Below are 22,537 nucleotides of genomic sequence, written 5' to 3' on the forward strand. Positions count from 1 at the left end.
GTATATTATGCTCTTGTACAGGGTACTCAGTGTCGTTGAGTGCCTTAGCACTCGTCAGTAGCTTCAATTGTCTGAGGCAATGAGTAGGATTCGAGTAGCTGCTAGAAGTGAGTTTCCTGCTTTGGTGAGCTCACCACTGTCAATGTGGATAACTTCATTGAAACTGTTTGCTGCCACTTCTTTGCTACAGCTCACTCACATGCAGCACTGTGGGGTGAGGAACACCACTATTTTAACAGAGCAAGATAAGGTGTTTCTAACAGCTGGGATACCCACAATGATGGGCAATGGCCATAAAGACAATACTGATCATAAAAAATGGCTTGAGGCATCCCTTCCAGAAAAGAAACACATTTTCACTCTAAACTTCACTATATTATCCACAGTCTAGAAGCCATATGTATACATACAAAATTGTTGGCATGTAATATAATTTGGGAAATGGGCTACAACAATACAAAAGCACATTGTTTAAAAAAATGCAAGTATGAAGAAGAGAAAAACTTTGAGCTCCAAAAACAGCTAACATAAGGATCTAAAAGTAGCTCTAAGTCTCTTTGACTTGTTGTTAGTATTGAAGGCTTACCTGAACAAGGATCATGTTCAGCTTCCCAATGTACACCTTCTCTTTCTAAACAGTGAAAATAAACAAGGGATGAACTAATGTTAGTCATACCGTCTCAGTTTCAGAACACAGGCCTTCTGTCATTTCATCACAGCAATAAAAAATTAATTTGGAACATATTGAAATGTAATATAACAAAAAATAAATGAAGAGTTAGAGGTTGCAAATCAAACAGTGAGATAATTACAGGTACAAGTTGACAACAAGATAACTAAAAGCTCAACATTTGATTTATGATGTTTCATGTTTTTGGAAGAATCAAAGTAAATACATAATGTTACCTTTTTATTACAAAAGAGTAAAGTCGTTTGTGTTTGTAAAAGACGCCCAAGGACTTATTTTATTTATAAGTCCTTGTGCATCCTTATTTTAATTTGAAAACAAACTTCAAATGTATCCTAAAATTATAGCCTTCAGTAAACTAAGTGATGCATTTACACTAGGATAATACCATCTATTACACTGCAGCAAACTATCTTTTTCCAAGCTGAATGAAATGAAGTCATTTTGGATAACTGACCAGTTAAAAAATCCCTGTACCTGAATGTGAAACTTCATTTCAGAATTCAAATTACAGTTTAAAGCAGTCCAATCAACTTAGTTGGTTCAATAATCTAAATAACCTGGGACAAGTCTGGCCAGTTGGGTTTAAAGTGTTATGCCTTCTCAGCATGAAGTTACTTATTAAATACTAAAAGCCCAGTGGTGGAATAACAGTTGGACTGTGGTTTGATTAAACTAGCAACAGCACAATGTTGTATTTGTACTGTACCTTCATCAGACCTGCTTAATTCTGATATTAAATTGTTTGGTTTTCCAGATACATTTAAAGCTTCATTTTGTTTCCGTTTCACGTTCTTTTTTTCATACTGTCATAAAAATAAAATATATTTAGTCTTAAATGTTTTTAGTGCTAATGTTCATTCACAGTAACAATAATGCTTCTGTTAAAAAGGAAAAAATAGATTCGATTATAATTTATACCTGTAGTATAACGGTATAGGCAACTTCACACACCCATAAGCAGCGTTGCTCCCTCCTTCGCATGTCATGATCATACAGTTGGATTATACAGCAGAGTGAGAGCCAGCAAAAGTGACTTTTTCAGAAGTAGCTGTAAGCATTAGTGGATTGGTGGATTTGAATGTCAATGTACTTCATTTTCAAACTAAATCACATCAGACGGCTGTGTTTGTACACTTGCTGCCTCTCTCATGTGAGTGACAGAGCAATCACACAAACGTATGTTTACAATAGGTAATAGTCAAAATGCTGCGATCTCCAGAGGACAGCAGAAAAAGGTGCTGTTGTAGGTTAAACACAATCTTAACATCTCAACCTTCTGGTTGTTTGAGAGGTCAAGCTGGCTGAAAACACTTTCAAAAGCAGCTGATGTCACTGTCTTTGGTCTGGACGACGCAGCACTATGGTTACCAACATTACTCATGGCTGTCCTCATGTAACATGAACACAAAACATAATGAGATTCACTCAGATCTTCACTCAGATCGGTAAAAATGGCCTTCATGTGTCAGGTGTTGACTGAATTAATGCAGCCCTGGTTGTGGTAAGGAAAACTTAAGACGGTAAAGATAAGTGTTACCGATTTTTTTTATTATTATGGAGAATAACAGTTATTTGTCCATGTGTACATTTTTGCTAGGTTTTTTTCCTATTCAGAATCAACTTTGGAACTGAGCTCAAAAATTAACCAATGCCACATATTTCTATTTTTACCTCTTTTTTTTTAAATTAATTTCAATATTTTTATTATATATTCCATTTTTCCCAATAATTTTCCCATTATTTTAGGATTTATCTTTTCATAATTCTTATTATTTTTCTCATTCTTAGTTATTGTTAGGTCGTTATGCTAATTCACCCATACAATTACCAAAACGGTTAGGTTTTGTTTTGAATTCAGTTTTCACTCACCTCCACATTTGATGCATCTGATGAAGTCTTGATAATGAGACCAACAACATACTTTTTTATACCTGGCAAACACACAAAGATATCAGAAGGACACTGTTAGCAGGCACCAATAAAACGTGGAAATGGAAACACATCCAGACATGACGAAATGCCTGGAGCATGTTACTCAACACAGTCTGCGGGTTCAGAACTAGCTGAATCTAGACAATTTTATCCCAGTATATTTGTACCTAATGTTAAAAAAAGTTCTTTATTTACGTACTCTTGCCAAACCAGTTGATTAAAAACATGGATGTGGGGTGAAACTGCCACTGAACTTCTATAGGGTCTAAGTTTTGGTCAGTTCAGTGGAAGTTACCATTCCCCAGGTATTCTGTAGACAGCCAAGATTGTCAATGTGAGCAGAGCATCTTCAAAAAAAAGTGTTTTCAGCTCCCTCGCATGTTACTAAGCTGTATCTGTACTCTGAAAATGATGTGCTGGGGTGCAGTGAGCGGAGCCGAAAACAAGGCAATACTCTGACACAAGGGGGAAAAGACATACTTGCCGGTCGCCCTGCACTGGATTAGCCACTTGAACAAAATTCAGGCATCTACGGTCAGAAGCAGGGAAGTCTTAGGTCAATGGAAAAAATGAATTTTGAGCAAAATTAGAGAAGAATGGAAGAAGGCAGAATCAACTGATTTGCACATTATCATTAAATTAATTTCATTTCGTTTTGTGCCATCTAAACTTATCTTAGACAATTTTCATCCCACTCTGTTTTTAGATTCTTAAAAAAATCTGAATCAAAAAGAATTTTAAGCATTATGTGGTAATCAGGGACAATAACTCTCAGTTTGGCATCTAAAAAAACAGGAACATGTAGAGATCATTTGAAGTAGAATTGGCAATATGGCAACAATTAATGGTGCAATATACGACATTAGAGCATGAATATAGCAGTAAACCATTATCTGTTATGTAAAGATATAGTGGAGTAACGGCGTCCTAACCAAAGAATTAGATCACGCTATATCTGTGTGTGTGTGTTGTAATCTGAGCTTCTCTGTTTTTTGTTGTGGAAACTGGTCTGGCTGTAAGTTAGTAATAGATGAATAATAATAACTAGATACCGACCCCCCAAGATGTCCCCATTTCAGTCTAATGGAATTGCTGCGCTAAGGCAAAAAAGTTTCTAGCTTTTGCTTTACTTTTGCACTATACGGCCCACTGGATATTGGCAATTGGGTTTCTCTTGCTGGCCCAACCCGCCACTTCCCACTAGGCTTAGACTTTACATTGTGATGCCATCACAAATTTTTAAATATCTTTTTTTGCTCATGGAAAAAAAATGTAATGGATCAAAAATTCATAGCTGATTCATAATTGAACTTGTTTGCAGCTCAAAGTGTCCTGTCTATTTTGAGCAGAGTGGCATCCTTCGAGGCCTGATATCAGTGCATGTCGGTACCTTTATGTGCATCCTAATGGTGTGCTAATTAACGCCCCTTTGCAATGTGCTCATACAGTGGTATAACGCTGTGCCAAACCATGATGTCAGAGTGGCCTTGTCTGAGAAACATAACGCCCACCCTCTGGTTTCTCCCCATGTTAACATGGTTAGCTTTGTCAGCACCGTTGCTGTTGACAGCAGTATCAGCTAATAGCTGTCGGCGCAGCCACCTTCATGTTGACAGCTACTGTATGTGAAAGCAATGATGGCTAAGACTCAGTCATAGAATCCATGCATCTGTCTGTCATATCCATGAGACATGCTCTGAATGTCGCATACAGCTCCTTTAAAGTCTGCACATGTTTAAGAAGAATTTATCTTATAAACAACTTCCCATTCATGACAATTTTTAATGAAATATGGATTGTTTCCCAAGATGTCTAATTAAAGCCCCCATGTGTAAGATTTCAACATTTCTGACTTTGGCAAGTCCTAGTAGTCATTTAAAAGACACTGTGGCAAGGATTAATTGATGTCAATACAGGTACGATAAGATGCATGGGCTGCTAGAAACACTGGGAATGTCTGATTTCCCTACAAGCAAAAACACATACCATCAGAGAAATATGACAGATACTGTTACAAAAAAACCTATAACGGGGGCTTTAACACTTTAAAGCAAAATTAGCAAGCACAGTAATAACTTGAGTTCCTCTTTTCCCTTTCAACTGCTCCTTCACAAAAGCTTTCAAAATCAGTGCTCGGGTATTTTGGCTGCTTCCTCTCTAAAACAACTGCTACAGTGCAGAATCCAACCTTGCTTACAGCGGCCAGTGTGAGCCAGTCGAGCAGAAAACAAACCAGCATGCTTAGTGGGGGAACACTCTTCAACTTGGCAACCGCACATCACAACATTTAAAAAGCCACTAACATTGACAGACTTAAAACACTTTGTCGATTGTACCACAAATCCGGCTTTTACCTTCACACTGATTCCTGGGAAGAATCTTCCATCTTGTTTTGATAACCGTTTCCAGAATCTGAAGAGCATAGTACTGTAACATGCAAGGAGGAGAAGCATTAGGATAAAGCTGTTATGATACCACTCAACATTGCAGAATTTATATGTTAACCAAAAACAGTATGAAGTGAACCAGCCTGTAATAACTTGCAGTCTAAATTGGATTGGACTGAGCCACATCTCTCATGCAGATTTTGTGTAATGCAAAACATTCTCTTGTAGTTTGTTTTTTTAAATCTCTACAAGCAGCATTAAGCTGGAACACTGCAGAAGTCCTGCTGTTTCTCCCAGCATCACACCAGACAGCAAAAGACAAAGAAAAATACAACAATCCATTAACCAGCTTTGGCTCCGATTACTGCAAGGGTAAGTCTAATGGTCTCCAAGACATAACAAGGTCTTTGTTAAATGTTCTTGTATTTGGACTGCAGACAATATGTAGGGTTGGGCATCAAGAATTGGTCTTTGACATTATCCAGGAAGGTACTTCGGGTCAATAAAATATGTACAAACATATATTTCTTGTAGATAAGTTTGTATTATGAATGTGAATTTTAAAAAGATCACTGTGACGCAAAACAAAATGACTGTATAAGATGCAACAACTTTCCACATTTACCACAATCAACATATTTTGATTATTTTTTTTATCACAATATGCAAGAAAACTATGCCCAAATAAAATAAAAACAAGTTAATTGGGATTATATTATGATATCAATACTTATCTCATTTTTATTGCTAAAAGTTTATCACAGAATATCTTTTCATTTATGACAGGTGATTTTTTTTTTATAGCAGGCTAAAATCTGGTGAAAATAAAAGGTGGTTTTCACCATAACAGTTTGGTTTCTTTCATTACTCAGACAGCATGCCAAGAGTCTAAACAGTCACTTCATGAGATTAAGAATCAACAAGCCTAATCAAGACCAATTAAGTCTCATTGATACTGAGGGTTGACCAATAGCGTTTTTTTCAGGTCCAATGCCGATTATTAGAAGCTAATGAGACCAATGACCAATATTTGGAACCAATTTGCATTTACAAAAAAAAAAAAAAAAAGAAAATCTTTCCGTCAACATTCAGGATTTGGAATATACCAAACTCCAACACAGAACTTTGTTTAAATGCCTTTAGAAAATGTTTAATCAAAATTGAAATTTTCAACATTAAACACAGCAAGTTCCCTGCAACTTTTTTTTTAAGTCAAGTGAATATTTTAAAAAATGAATACATAAAAATCCCTGAGGTTTTACAATAAAAAATCCTCCTATGCTGACACTTTCTTTTCACTTTTTAATTAATTTTACTGGTGATCATTAAAATAAAATGCCGATACAGATAATCTGCAAAATGCCAAATAATCAATAATTGTCCAGCCTGATAATGTGTCGACCCCTAATCAATACCCAACCCTATACCATGCGACTCAATTTCCCAACACTAAAATATTGGATAAAGTCTAAAGTCAGCCTAAATTAGATCTCTTTAACTGGTGTGCCACAAGGAACAGCAAGACCAACCACAGGTTATGCCCTGTATTAATTTCTGCTTAACAGTGAAGCAAAACAAAAATATTTTGTATGTTTTTGATCTGGTGTTGCTTCAACTGACTTTTTCAGCTGTAGGGATCATCATTTCAAGGGGACAATGATTCAAAAAATAATAATAAATGACATGTAGTATAGGATGTTATCAAAGCAGGATTAACAATGTGCTACAGACAATGGATGCTGGAAGATTAAAGGTGAAATCTCCTTACGAGCACACTGACTGTACACCACTGACAGGTGTTACTTTGAGTGCTGAACACGTTTCCGACATGTTTAGTTTCACCTTTAACTGCCACGCTTTGCACAAATCACCACAAGAGGTTACAAGAGACAAAGTATCAGTAGTGAACTGCCAAATGCTTTGCAGTTTTTTTGCTGGCAAAAGCACATTATTAGAGGGTCTTGGCTGGAGAACTGAGGAGGACAGAGGGGAGAAGAGGAGAAGGATGCACTGTAAAAGGAGAAAAAGGGTGGAGCGGGAACAGAGCCATGATCCCTACAGGTGAAATTCAGCCATCAACAGATTGTCTCTCTACAATGGAGCCTACTGACTGCAGCCTGCACCCTCCCTCTGTCCAGTGAAACAGATGCAATAGAAACGGATGAACAGAATTCAGTCAAAGGGAATTTAAAAAAGGGTAGACCTTGTGGAGGCCTGCCGTCAAAGCCTAGCTGTGTCATGATGCACAGGATGACACACCCCTTCTCTTCCTATTACAAGCCATAAACATAATGGAACATCGTGATTAATATCAAATAGTCACAGCTTGAATTCATTACATTTCTTTCTTTAAATATCATAATTACTGTCATCACTACGAAAAAGCCAAATGTTCAAAGTGCTTTGAAATGATGCACTTTTTTAACTAATGAAACAAGATGAATGCAGAATTCAAGGTGTTTACCTTTTGTTTCCTCTTTTCCTCTAATGCCCCTATTTCTTGGAAATTACAAATTTAAAAACTAGAAAAATTGCTGTTGGTACATCAGCTTAGACATTAGTAATAAACGTCAGTGTTAAAAGCACTCTTACAGGCAAGCAAAAATGAAAAAAGGCAAATGTCACACGCTGTGTACTTTGAGGAAGTTGTGGATGCGTTGCACTTTATTTCTTACTCAATACATACAATAATTTCCCATCTTGAACATAAGATTTATGGGTGATTTTTTTAGATTAAATTTATATCCGTAGACTAAATTTAAATAACGGATGAAAGGAGCAAGGGATGTTAATGATTAATCAGTAATCAGTTTATTGCTGTTATTCATTTTAAAACTTAAGAATATGCCGAGTATAGGTTTGCACGTGTGCATGTTTTTAGCAACTAAACACTATGCTTAAAGGTCGCCAGATCTGTCATAGCTTATCAGAGCCCATGCTGTGGGCGCAGTGTTTTTATATGGCAGGAAACTGTATGAGAATGGTATGTTGACCTTGATGACGTGCTGGAAGTGTGAGTTCACTCCAGCGTTATTGCCTGAAGCTTTTTATCAAAGCACATGAAGCGGATGCATTTTTTTTCTTTAACTCTTAACTGATCTTAAACAAGCTGTTACAGTAAGAGCCTGCAGATATGCCCATGTATCTAACTTGAAAGGAGAATGGGGCATCTCATTTTATTTTTCTACCTGATGTTGGTATTTGAAGGATTTTCACTGATATAAAATGAGTTGGACTTGCCTCCATGTTTTAGTCTCATTTCATGTATGTATGATAAAAACATGCAAGCTATACAGAAGGGTTTAAACTTTTGAAAATTGTGTAGAAATGTGTTAAATGACGAGCAAAGCAGGAGCAACTGCTGCTCATTTTTGTAATGTTTTCTTGATAATTAATCAAGAAAAATGCTTTAAATGTGCATTCCTTAGAGGGTTCACTGAATCAGAGACCTGCACTGCTGCTGACTCTGTATTCACAAACAAAGCAGCACAAAAATAAGTAGAACTGATAGGTTTGGTGCGATAAATTGAGATGGGTAAAATGGCAGGGGTTCAATCCCATTCAGACACAACAGGGCAGAATCTGCAAAGGCTTAAATAGTATTGTATTGCATGTATTGTATTACCAGCAGGAGTTGACAGGAAAAGTCAGTTGTTCATCTAGCAGGTTCAGATCCAACAGAATTCCTTTTATCAGAAGGACAGAGGTCCTGCATAGCTCAAGAGCTGCGGCATGGTGCCAGTACCACCAGGACTATGTATTCAACTCCAGCTGGGGGCTATGTGCACCAACAACATGCACTCAATTTAAAAATAAAAAAGATCCACCAAATATCACATTTTATATAATTTAAAGCATGTTATCAGCAAACCACTGTGGCTCAGTGAAATGCTTTAGTTTATTTTTCATTTTTCTAATTGTATTTGTGATTGCATACACTTCCTCAAAGCACATGAAAGTGTCTCTCCACCAATGTTTTCTGAACTGGAGTTAGCTTACTTTGGTGTTCATGTTCTGGGAGAACTCGAGGATGGTGTCCACTCTCGTCCAGGCATCTGGGTGCTCTTTTAAGTGTGTCAGCACTTCTTGTGCCATTCTTTGCTGTAATACAAATATGAATGACACTTTAGATATAACACTGAGGTGCCATTAAGAGACTTGCAAATGCATATTTGAAAAATATTTGAAAAAGCAATATAGACTTTTCTGTGCCATCACAAAAAAATGTAAATATATAACACAAATTAACAGTAGGTCAAGTGTGGGTTAAAGACAACTTGTGGCATAGAAAAGCAGCTGGTCAATTTTATAAAAGGTATGAATACATGTTTGCCACACCAGCATACTTTGTGTCAGCTGGCTTAGCACTTGTATGTGCTCCACAACATACCTGTGGTCCCACCCCATGATATAGACAGTTCACCACATTATCCAGCAGGTTGATATCCAGTTTCTGGTTGAAGTCCAGCAGCTGCTGTGCTGCATGGTCTGCTAACATTGTCATAATTGCTGGCATAGAGCTCTGCAACAAGGACAGAAGAGGGAGGGGGTCATGAGTGCGGCGAACACATTCAACAGGCAAAGTCATGTGAACTGTGTGTTTAGAAACAATTCCAAACAGCTGACCAATACACAAACATCCCCACCAGTAAGCTGTCATACTAAGAAGTTAAGCCCATGGTGTCACAGGTTTGTCACTGTCTAAAAAGTATGCAAAGGAGAGGAAAGCTTTTTCTTTTTTTTTTTTTTTTTGCATGGACTGAGATTAGAAAACAGCAATTTGGATAAACAAATTGAACACAGTGCGCCCCAGGAGTAAAGACTTGTAAGCAGGGACTCAGGCAGCAAAGACAAATTAACTAAATTATCTCACCCGCTGGCTGGTAACACTAGACTAGGGGTGTGCCCTATCATAACGTTCACAATAACACTGGTATCATTTTTGGCATGGTAAGAATATTTCATATCGTAATAACGGCAATATCTCAGCTTGTTGACATAAAGACGTTATATGGTTACACATGGCAACAACAAAAATGGCTTTGAGCTAAATTGCTACCAGCTCTGCGGTGGAAGAATTACGTTTCAGTCAGCACTGAGTGGCACACGTGACAGTAGGAAGAGTAGAGTACTGTTTATGTTGACACATAAAAAAAGATAACACTTCATTTTTTTTTAACTTTTACCATTGTATGTTTTTGGCATAAATAAAAAAAGATTTTTTAGTATTTTTTTAATCATCAAAATACTATTATCACAAAAAGCCCCTGAAATATCTGGATTTTACTTGAGTACTATATCGCCCACCCCAACACTAGACTGTTACAGTAAGTCTGAAAACACCTTGTAACCACACTGTTGTTAGCGATAGAAGGGATTTTACTAAACTGGCAACACACAATCTTGCCAAAAATGTATTAATAGTGATTTGTAACGGGTTAGGCATACTCTAAAAATCAGAGTCAATGACATTTACTCGTTGATTTAAACAAACAACTTAACAATACATTCAAACTCAGATATTAGCAGCTAGATCCTGCACAGTCTGCCTCTTCTGTTCTACTAATCATGCACCTCTTTCTACGACCATATTAAGAAGGTTAACCGAGCCACGTGCCGGATATACTGGGCGACGTCACGTTGTTTACATCTGTAAGTGACGGAGTTCACTCCTCCAAACACCAACCGAAACACAAGTAGCAGGCAGTCATGGTAAAAACAGCATAATGAACGCTTATGATTATGTCAAGTTACTACCATTACCCAAAGCGTGGCTAACGTAAACAGCGTGCACGCGCCACTAGCGTACTTTACACAAAATGCTAGCATTAGCTAGCGATTAGAAGTGTGTCGCACAAACAGTTCACATGTGGTCCTTCTCTGCCGACTACAACCACTCCCACCAAGAATACCAGGTACGGAGAGTGCCCATACATTAATTTCGCTGTGTCCTTTAACAACACTGTTCTGGCGAGGCTGACACTTTGTGTTGTGGTCCCTCTCTATGAACACTGGCAGCGGGTTGTCCCGATAGTTACGTTAACAGACGCTTTGCATTACGCAGAGATAAAGTTAACACTGGCTACCGCTAAGTACCTAGCAACATCAACTTGACATCCGCTCACATCACGGACACCCGGGTGATGCTGCTGTGGTGGGAGAGGCACGGATTTAATCACACAGAGCTCTGCAACTCCGCAGTGTCGTACGTAACGTTACAAGACGTAGCATCGGTTAGTTGTGCATTTAAGTTAGATTAAGTTACGGCACTTTATCTGACACCCAACATTAGCTAATCCTTATAAAGTGGTAAATGCTAGCTAGCAGGCAGTCGAGGGCTATTTGGTTATCCCACTGATGCTACTGCATTCTGAATTAGCGTATCTTTTCGGGAGCATTATGACAGTTAATATGTTAATTATAAAATAACACAACTAAATACCAACACCACGATGCATTTTATTCCCCGTAGCGTTACAGATAAAGCCAAGAAACGTTAATCACGGCATGGCAGGTTTGCACTTCACCCCAGTTACCTACCTAAAGTCCAAGGCTCTGACTGAAAAGAGTGACGTTTGCCAAAGAAGTTACAAGATAAAGTGAGTACTTCAGTATCACTGTTGATTAGAGAGATTTCCTATTTCTGCAGCGTTGACTATCTCCAGCTCCAGCAGTGAGTGATGTCTGGCTGGTAAGAACCACTGATGTGGATTCCAAAACTACTATCACGGCAAACCCTGCAACATGTCACTCCGATACATTTTACGAAACAAAGTAAACCTTGATTCACTAATTAATTCGTTACTCTAATAATTTTCCAGCGGGGCGGTGTAGAGGTTGTGTGCCTGCGCCTCCTCTCCTCTCTCAAGCAACTAACTCGCAACCGGTTGAAACCGGTTCAGACTGGGAGATTCCATCTCGGTTTAGTTTTCAGCCGATGGCGCCGCGTAAAGTTTGGACTGAGGTTACGCCCACACCGCGCTGTGATTGGCTGCGGCTTTGGCGGAGACTTCCTACTTGGCGTCCCATTGGATGAATAGCCTGTCAGTCTATTTCAATTCGCTCAAGCGCCCACGCGACTACTCCGCCCGGAGAGAAAAAGAGGGCAGACTCCCATGCAGAATGGACTTGTACATGACTCCCGCTTATCAGAATAGCGAATATGTAAGCGACTATCGTTTATTGCAATTCCCCAGGGTCGAGTTATACATTACCTGCATTCATGTAAATGCAACATAGCATCAGTGCACGTGCGTTTAACGCGATGCGTAAAACTAATGCCTCTTAATGATTTTCTGACTCTCTGTGAAAGCGCTACAACTTTAAAACGCAATATACCCCGAAAGGACAAGTGGCTGTCTCACGCAGTTACACATAGTAGGTTGAACGATGTGCGAAACCGCAAGTACCATTCATTTGCCTGTTGCTTGTAAGCTGGTAATTTTCCACCAGCCACGAGTGGGAGTGGTTACATGATCATGAACGCACGGGGTTAGAAAAACGACCTGGAGGAGAATTTGTTCCCCGAACGGGCAACACTACCAAAGTGAACCGTGGAGCTGTTAAATATATAGTGTCAGTGGCAGCAGAGATAAGAAATGTATCAGCGCCGGCTTTATTTTGCTAATTGAGAGCCACATAGCGCGTGCACCGCTGTCAATTGAGGATGCAAACATGACAGCGTTTTTTTCTCCTTTGTGGTCACGTGGTCCAGCGCGCTACTTGATGGAAAAATACTGGATTTGGTGTGTAGTGGAGACAGTACACAACCCTGTAAAGTCATTCAGGGAGGATTTTTCGAAGGGCGTTTGAGTCTTTACCCAGCAACACTGTCTAACACTCTTTTCTTTACATCTCGGCGACCCATACAAACATATTTAAAACATATATGTTAACTGAAGTGGTGAATGTTTATGTTTTTGAAGTGGAGGTTGGGTTATTTTGACTAGAAAATAAATGTATTTTCTTGTTTTTAGATGATGGAAATGTGTATTTGCAAGAAAACCTGCTATAAGCTGAGTTTTGTTGTTTCAGAGTTGCACATTGGTTATTGTAAAAAGTGCATAATTACTCTGTTATGCCCATAATGCATGTCGTAACGCATTACATGACAAGTGCATATCTTACTGTAATGCAGAAAGGTGCAGGGGATCATTACATCTCACAGAATCCTTCAAATAAACCAAAAATCTTGAGGGAAAGTTTAAATGCATACTGTTTTCCATGTCTTGTTATCTTACCTATTGTATCTGTGCACTGCTGATGTGTCAGTGCCCTTGGATCAGTCTCACACTCCAGACAGTTGGCCTATATCCGAGCCTTTGTTATTAACAAACAAGATTTCAAAGCCTTTTATCTATGTGTTAATTCACAAGTGCCATTTGGTTTGCCCTCCATGCTGTCACATTCCTAGAATCCTCCACCATTGGAAAGAAAAAAAAAAAAATTCTGGACACAAACAGGTCAGCCCACTTTTTAGGAATGCTATAGTCTTGAAAAAGTTATTGTCTGAAGCTCATTTTAGGGACTGTGCCTAATTTATCAGTTTTGGCAGGTGGCTGGGGTGTTCAGTATTTTTCCTTGAGGTACTGGGAAAAGTGCAATGACCCTCCATCCGCCATAAATAAGCATATTTCAACATTTTCTAGCTGTCATAAATAGTTTGAATTTGAACATTTTAAAGAAAACGTGATTTCAAACCCAGGTTTTCAGGCTCTGAGAGTATTTAAAATAAATATAAAATCTAACCGTTTAAAGTTGAATGCCCCTCACCAGTACTAAAAATAAATATTTGTAGTGCCCCCTCAAACACCCAATAAATCACAAACAGTCCCTCAAGACATACAGTATGTGAGAAAAGTTCCCATAAGTCTATATAACATTCTGTGTCCAGTGACTGTTGGCTTCATCTGTTGTGGTATATTAATTACACGTTTTGTTTGCTCACAATGTCCATAGTTGTGATTTTGAGCATGATGTCAGATATGCAAACAAAAAAGCAAACAGGATGTCCTTCCGTTACGCTTTTTTTCTGTCTAATCCAATTCAAGATTATTTTAAAATACCTACCAATTTAGTCTTTAATCCATGTATTATGGATGTAAATAAACATGAACATGCAAGTATGTTTGTGCAAGTGAACTCTAATCCATAGACATTTGCTGTAGGGAATGTAACAGGCAGGCTCACTGTCAAGTTTCACAGTGATTATAAAGATGTCTTAAATAATATCACTGATGAAAAGTGATTTTCATCAGGAAAAACATATTTTCAGAGGAGCATCACTAATGCCTTTTACTCAAAGTAGGCCTACCATGCTTAAAAAAAAGTTTATATTAGTCAGAGAGAATTTAAAATCAAGGTTATACTATGAAAATCCTCGTCATTTCATTGAAAGAGTCAGTAACTGCCCCCAAGCCCTCACTGTCAGCAGGGCTGAGCCTCTCTCATGGTGCAGTGCTGGAATTTATTGTTACACACGTGTGAAGTTTGGAGGTAAGCAAACTCAGCCAGGCAGAGGCTGGTTAAATCTTGTTCTGTCTGGTCCGGGCTTGGTCGGCCATTTACATATATTATCATTGCACCACACTAGGGGGCTGACCTCCAGTGTGGTAATCAACTTAAAAAAAACTTGTAATTTCTTGCATTGCCTTGCGCTACTGTTGATCCAGTGCATGAATGCTCAGCTTTGGCACATTCAGCAATAAAAGGAGAAATGACATTTGGTGCACAACAATATAAAAGTTATCACAATAGTAACAAGTAAAGTCAACATGTCAATAATATTTTAGGTCTTATATTTGAAACTGAAGAATCATTTCACATGCTTATTCTCGGTGCAGGAAATACTATCTGTTAACACAGGATAAGAATATCCAACTGCCTTTTATTAGCCTGCTACTCCACTCCATGCTTCATTCAAGACATTATATAAACAAATAACAGCGCCATCTTCTGCAGCTGAAGTGTTTAAAAATGACTGCATTTGGCATGTGATCCTGGAGCGCCCTCTGCTGGGGAAGTGACAGGTGTATGTATGTATTTGCTGGAACTGTATCTCCCTCTTAATAATCCCTAAATGGGCAGGCACATATAAATATTTTTGGAAAATTAGTTAATTGCTATTTTCTAATACATCTAGGGTTAAATAATACAATTTTATTTATTAATTTATCAAAATATGACCTTTAGTTTCCAAATTACAGTTTGTATCTCCCAAGATACATTGCTGATTTAAGGTATAGACTTAGACTTAGACTTAGACTTAGACACGTTTATTTATCCCACTTGTGGGAAATTAACTTGTCAGCAGCCGTGTGTACAGAAAAAATATATAAAATATCAATATATACAAAATATAAAATATACAAAAGTGCAAAAATAGGCATGTATCAAAGAAGAAGAAAAAATGTACAGGTTTTAAATACAAAAATCAAAGATATACCAGAAAAAAATCAAAGATATACAGATTATCACTTTCCTCATTAATGAATAATTCATTTGCAAAATTTTAAGATTTAGGCACATTCTCTCTTTTTTTTTAATGTATTCATATTTTTTTAATACATCCCAAAGCTGCTTACAAAGTAGTACATGCACATTTCAAGCCCTTTTTGTGTGTACACAATGGTAATAAATAAAGCCTCTGGTCATTAAAAAAAGTAGCCTGCTGTTATCACATGTGACCTTTTGACCTTATTTGGATCCTCTGAAATTTGCTTCAAGCTTAGATGTTACATTTAGTGACTACAACTGGAGAAAATCAAATATGGCAATGTTTTTGACCATATACTGCAATATTGACATTACAACAATATCGTAGGGCTGACTATTGGTGCTTTGCCAAAATATTTACACAATGAGATTTTAATCAATAATTATCAGTAATGTGGATATAATGACTAAGTGGATAAAAGCAAATAACAGCTAGAACAGTCTGGTAAATTAAAAAGAACCCAAAAACCAACATCACTTAACTGTAATGCAGCCTGTAAAACCAGGAAAAGACAAGACTAAACTGACAATATTATGAAATCTAAGATGTCAGCTTGTCTCATATCACAACTGTGTTATACCCTGCTTTATGAGTGACTTGATCTATTATTTAGGAAATTACATGTAACAGGCAGTTAAAAAAATTTATAAGCAAATTCAGATTTTTTTTTAAAGCTAGTGAAACATATTTATGATGTTTTTTAAAACTAATTTATAGGGAAAGTTCTTTAATTTTTTTTGAATTTCTTGATATTTTTTATATAGTTTAATTATTTACATCAAGATTACATACAATTACAACATACAGTTACAGTAAAAAAAAAAAAAAAAAATCCAAAAAGACACAAATATCAAGGTTAAACACTCAACTAGCAGACATTATAAAATATAAAAAGGTTTGTTTCTTCTGTCTTTTGTTGCTGGTGAAAGAAATCAAACCAATTTTCTCAAGTTTCAAAGAATTAATAGATCCTTTATAGTGCTTTTCGGACAGCTAGCAACCTAAAACCTGGGATTATGGGTGAGACTGATGATTAAGTTCCACTCCCAAAATGATTATAACACTACAGCCAGTGTTTGCTCATGCATTGATTACAGTGTTGCCAGCAGAAGCACCTTATCTCGGCACTTGGCCCGCGACCTCGTCCCTGCGACCGAATCACAGCTGTGATGATATACAATTTAACAGCACTCCCTCTCCTGTGATATTGCTTAACTCCCATAGAAGTCAAATGAGTCATCTAATTTCTATGGTAACTACATTTCAAATCATTTTTGTATCCCTTTGACCATATTTTCATTTGAAATTGCACTCTGCACTATGTCAATGGTCTCCATGACAGTATCAAGTTCAAATCCAAAGCCCCAATGCAACTTTTCTGTGAAACTGCAACACCTGGTTTACTCTCTGAGATTTTCACACACAGCTCATACAGGATGGACACTGCCAGCTATTTAAACACTGAAACCACTGAGCATGACAAACAAGGATTGGATTTTTTTTTTTCGGACAGCAGTTATGATAAAGTAAGGATGGACTGATGTAAAGTGTACTCACTGTTTTCTGAAAATGTACACATGCTTAATTATCCACTTCCAGATGTTAGATTTAAACAGAAGTTTTGCCCTGACAGATGATAGCCATCTATCTGAGTTTGGGCACAGAACTGAACCATACTGCTGAGGACCTGCTCAACATGTTCTTACCTTTGGGATGTGTCGTTAGTGTTCAGGTAGGCTGTTTCACAAACTCGCCTCGAAAAATACAAATTTCGCCTTAAAATGTCTTCACCGTTTTCAATAACAATAATATTTTTTTCTCTCATAACTTAGAAAATGGTGAAAGATGGACTTGCACGTGGCAGGGTGACTTTCTAAAGTTTATGAAGCTGCCAAGGCCATTATGAAACTGAGATGCAAAGGATACTTTGAGAGGCCAGAATACCACATGGAGGACAGAGAGGTCCACAAGAATGAAAAACTAAAAAGTCCCAGCGACCAAACCCATCTCCTACAGGACACGTTTGGTGACATGACACCACAGAGACTCCCTGGTCTGCTGGACACACCAGCGTACAGCCAGGTAATGAGCCATTTGAACCATGGATTTAAATCTGATCTTTCATTATTATTATTATTATTATTATTATTATTATTATTATTTCCCTGCTTTATGGTGGATTTTAGGTGCCCAGACTTATTTAAGTAAAACTTCTGGGTTTCATTTTTTAGGGAGTGTGTCTTTGTATTTGTAACTTGCCCGAAAATGCCTATAAAATGCACAAGGTGCTCAGGCTCCTCCCTTCATGCGCGACCATTGTGAAGGTACTAACTGTCAAAGATTCTCTATGTGACTCTCAGAAAATCCTTGTTTTTAGTTGCACATCTTTCCCCCCCTTTCCCATCACATGAGCTCTGGCTGTTCAGGATTCTTGTAACTTTAATACATCTGGTGAACCGGCCTAAGTGTCCACCAGTTCACACAAAGTCAGGTCTGACACGTGAAACATACACTATCCATTTTGTCCAGTTTTCAATAAAGGTATCCATCTCGGTTCTTAAATTAAAATAAATTTTTTTCATTACATAAATGCTGTATATTAAATCGATCCATTCGTCAACACTGACTTTTTTTTTTTAGCCATTTCGTGATACCAATAATATTCTTACAGGTATTTTTCTTCTTTTGAGTTAACTTTAATAATATCTAAACAGGGGACCAAATTTGTCAGCTATGCATTCCTAAGGACTTCCTCGCCTTACGCAGACGCCGGAAAAGTTCCTCCCTGTTTACTTGCGTGTATGCCGCACACTGACTATGCACAACAGTGTTCCTCCTGTGAGTTTCCACTCACCTCATAGACTTAACATTGTGAGGACATCACCGATTATTAAATCACTTTTCTCAGCTCCGGAAAAATGTTACAAATATAAAACCATCATGGCTCAAAAATTCTTAGTAGAAATAGTCATAATTGACCTTTTTTGCAGTTGGATATGTCCTGTCAACAGTTTTACAGACTCTCTCTTTTACAGTGGGGGTCTATGGGGAAATTGCTTCTTTTTGGCTTCAATATAGCAAGTGTCCACAGGGAAAATTTTGCGGCAAGGGTGAACAGATTTCCTGGGTACAACAAAGGATTAGGCCATGTTTAAGAAAAAAAACGTTTGATTTTGAGAATAAAGTCATAATATTACGAGAATAATGTCTTAATTTTGAGAATAAACTCATAATATTGCAAGAAAAAAGTCCTAGTTTTATGAGAATAAAGTCATAATGTTACAAGAGTTAAGTTGTAATTTTATGAGCAAAAAAGTTGTAATTTTACAATTTGTAAAGTTCTTTACGATATATGTAAAAAGTTACATACTGTACCTTTAAAATCAAGTGAGAAATGACATTGTCTCCATGTAGAGTCACAACAACAGCACGTTCTCTAGGGAGTGAGCATAAGGAATGGAGTAACAACTAAGTACCTCTAGTAAACGTGATTTTTATATTTTCACTTGAATCAAAGCATTGTACACTCATGTATGCTTTTCTTTGAGACTTTTAACAGTTTGATAATATCACCTTTAAGTCTGACATGCTGTTTATCGCTGCAGATGCTGCACACTGTGTTCTTTCACCTTATTTGACCTTACAGGTGGAGAACAAAGGAGCCCTTGTGAAGCTTCCCTACATCTCCAGTGCCTTGTGGCTAATGGATTTTTTAAATGGCCTTTACACTGGCTCCAAACGCCTCAACGTTTCCTTTATTCACGAAAGACACAGGACGCCCCCTGGAAAGAGGACAGCGAGGAGAAAACACCATCAGAGGCACTAAGGTCTGCTCTGTCTCTGAGTCTGCTACAGCCAGAGCTCTAGAGCAACAACACAATAACAATATATGTAATATTAAAAATGATCTGTATCTCTGCAGTTGGACAATACTGCAAAACTGACTAAATGCTTAAATGTCAGATGCTGACATCATGTAACAAGGTTTGGAGAATTCTATAACAAACAGACTCACTAGGTGCTGCAAAGAGTAAAATTTGTGGCAGCATTCAGTAAAAGATCATTGAACTTAGAGAGATAACTGCAATCCATCATTCAAATCATGACAGAGGTGAGTACATTCAGATTTTTTTTGTATTTGCAAACAGGAAAGAACACAGGCCTACCATAGTTGCTGGATGATCAGAGTCTTCGTAAAATCAAAATGGCCAAAAAATACTTCAAATTGCTATGGTATGCAATAAAATCTAATGTTAATAGACATACCATTGATATTCAGTTTCTATGTGACCAGGACTTGTATGCAACACATGCAGATGAATACAATATGCAAAAAGCTTTTTGTGCATATATTTATACAGTATGACTTTATGGTTTTGGTCATGAGTTAGTGTGACATCTCGATTTGCAATCATATACAAGGTCAGTGTGATAAACAATTTATGTGTTATGGTTACCATGTTATAAAGTTATGCTAGACATTTTTGTATCAGAAAATATTGTCAGTATAGTTGCTAGGAAAAGTGGGATTAGTAAAGTTTGATAAAGTCAGTATTTAATATACAACGCACATAGGATTATTATCCCTACTTAACCCTGTAGGGATAATAAAGAAACATTACTTCCACATCTTAATCTCCAAGAATTTTTAAATAATGGACTCTTGCCATAGCCATCAAAATCCCTACTTGTATTTCTTGTAATGGTTGTTTTGTTTTGTTTTGATTGATGTTTTTGCAACACTTTTTTGTTAATTGTAATTTTTTTCTCATTTATTTATTTTTTCATATGAAGAGTTTCTAGTGAACAAATGCCAGTTCCTTGAGTTGTAGCGATATGCTGCACATCTACACATCACCCACTAGATGGACCTTTGGTCACTTTGAAGTAAGCTTCACATCATATGACAGCCAAGATGCATGAACTTAAATTGCTTTGCACTCATACATACAGGTAGTTTTTACAGCTGCAACAGCGAGGCTGGTATATTTTTACTTAGTGAGTCTGTGTGTGTCATCAGGTGAAGTTCTGGAGAGACCTATTTCAAAGGAAGTACTACAGAAATCAGTTTGAGTATTTTTCCAGGTTTTTATTGTTTGTTTGTCTGTCTGTCAGTGGCCAGATTTTGTTGCAACTATAGCATCCCAACTTTGTGAGATGCAGTCACGAAACGCTAGAGGTTTGTTGTTGAGATCAAAATAAAGGCCAGGTTCAAAGATGGGTTTAGTCTGAGCAAGGGTGCCAATTTATGCCTGTTTCATATTATGTATTAAACATAATCAGAACGGGAAATCGTTACTCACTTTCTAAAGATTTCTTAAAACTATCCCACATACTTGTATTACTTTTTATAAATATATATAATGCTTTCATTGTTGATAGCCACAAAGCAGCTCTGGAGGCAGAAATAAACTCACCAGCTGCATTTATCCGCACTTGGCCCATAACCCCTGGGCACGTTCACACCAAGTGCGTGTGTAGTGGTTCAGTTGAACTCTGGAGTGTTTACCCATTTGGCACAGTTCATCTGGTCAGGTGAGAACATTTGAAATAGTGTGGCAACAAATAACAAACACAGTAAGACAGCAGAAAATGTGATTTTCAGCTCTCCTCCCAGAGAACTGTGTTCACGCTCATTATCGAGGTGGAAACAAATGGAACTTACAAGAAACAAAACACCAGCGTTTGTGTTGTTATGCGTTTGTCTCACATTTTACCAGACTGATAATTTGTTAATTTACAATCCATTTGTCATAGCTGTGCTGACTACCTTACAGTCCTTCTCATGTTCCTCTCATGTTATACCTATGTTGTTTAACCTTCTACTCACATGTCACTCTCACTTATTTATCTTCATAATGCTGACTGAACACCTTTTGGTCCCTGTCCAGGTGACTGATGTGGCTTCTTGAAGCCTGATATTATGTTTCAGATACTTACAAACTAACCCATGTGGAAAATTGTTTATCCACCCACTTAAAGGGACACTTCATCAATTTCACAATGCACATGAAACATTTTTTAAAGGAGTCTGAATCAAACTAGTGTTTTTTTTAGTCCAGAGTATCAATCAAGCTTCTAAAACACTAAATTCCTACATTTCCCAGAATGCAGCCCTATTGCATGTTTCAATAGACTTCTGAAAGGTTTCTCCAGAGCCACAAAAGACATAATACAGCTGTTTTTACTGTCTGCATATTATACTGTGATACGCAGACTTTACTTAATGTGATTTTAGATTTTAACTCAGGGTCCCTGTAGAAGATAGGCTCTCAAGTTCAGGTGTACTGCACACCCAGGCCCATTTTAAAGCCAAATTGACATAGTGGCCAAACCATGTAACTACAACTCCCGGGTCTGTCACTTGATGCCATTGGGCCCAAAAATACATTTTTCCATAGACTTATGTAGGAATCATTGGATATATTTTTTTACGCATCACAACTCCGGGGAAATTACTTCCACTGAAGGTAGATAAAAGACGCAAAATTAAATTGTTTTATTCCCATTGAAGTTAGCAGAGGGCTAAACCAGAAGTTAGCTACTCAGCTAGTTTGTGTGCTTGTTCATTGTTTGGTTCCCAACAATGTGGAAGATCAGGGTCATTTTTTTAAACCCTGGAAGTCAAACCTTTTTAGCTTTATACACCACAGAGCAACTTTTAGAGATATGAACAGAACCCCACCTCCAACGCTGTATCCTATTGTCTTTAGAGATCCATAGTATCACCTACAGTCCCCTGTCTTTTCAGATTAAAAAGCCATTTAGTAGTGATTATAGTATTAACAAACAAATTTGCAAGTAATTACATTACCACTAGCTGATGTCCACATAGAGAACTTAAAACCCTTGGGTCCCCTAAGGGTCTGGGACCCCAGGGAAGTTGCCCACTTTGCTCAGTTTATAGTCAAGTCTTGACAGAAATGGATTAATCCCCCATTTTAATAGGTTCAGGTTATGATGTTTATGGACAAAGAGAGAGTTTGCATAAACTAGTGTTTGGAATCAACCAATTCTAAAAATAACATGTAA

At 37.5% G+C, this 22,537-nt stretch overlaps 1 protein-coding gene across 1 annotated transcript in view; it reads right to left on the reverse strand.

The window, feature by feature from the left end:
- xpo1b (exportin 1 (CRM1 homolog, yeast) b) overlaps positions 1 to 11,891 on the reverse strand; it is a 34,139-nt gene extending 22,248 nt beyond the window's left edge. Inside the window, exons 1-6 of the mRNA XM_042501961.1 lie at positions 11,551 to 11,891; positions 9,401 to 9,532; positions 9,010 to 9,111; positions 4,978 to 5,050; positions 2,561 to 2,622; positions 587 to 631 (exon numbers count right to left, since the gene is read on the reverse strand). Coding sequence (XP_042357895.1) covers positions 587 to 631; positions 2,561 to 2,622; positions 4,978 to 5,050; positions 9,010 to 9,111; positions 9,401 to 9,526 — 408 coding nt within the window. The 5' untranslated portion in view covers positions 9,527 to 9,532; positions 11,551 to 11,891. The remainder of the gene's footprint in view (positions 1 to 586; positions 632 to 2,560; positions 2,623 to 4,977; positions 5,051 to 9,009; positions 9,112 to 9,400; positions 9,533 to 11,550) is intronic.
- Between the last annotated feature and the right edge of the window lie 10,646 nt (positions 11,892 to 22,537).

This window comes from Plectropomus leopardus, chromosome 15 (assembly GCF_008729295.1).
Source record: "Plectropomus leopardus isolate mb chromosome 15, YSFRI_Pleo_2.0, whole genome shotgun sequence".
NCBI classification, from domain to species: Eukaryota; Metazoa; Chordata; class Actinopteri; order Perciformes; family Serranidae; genus Plectropomus; species Plectropomus leopardus.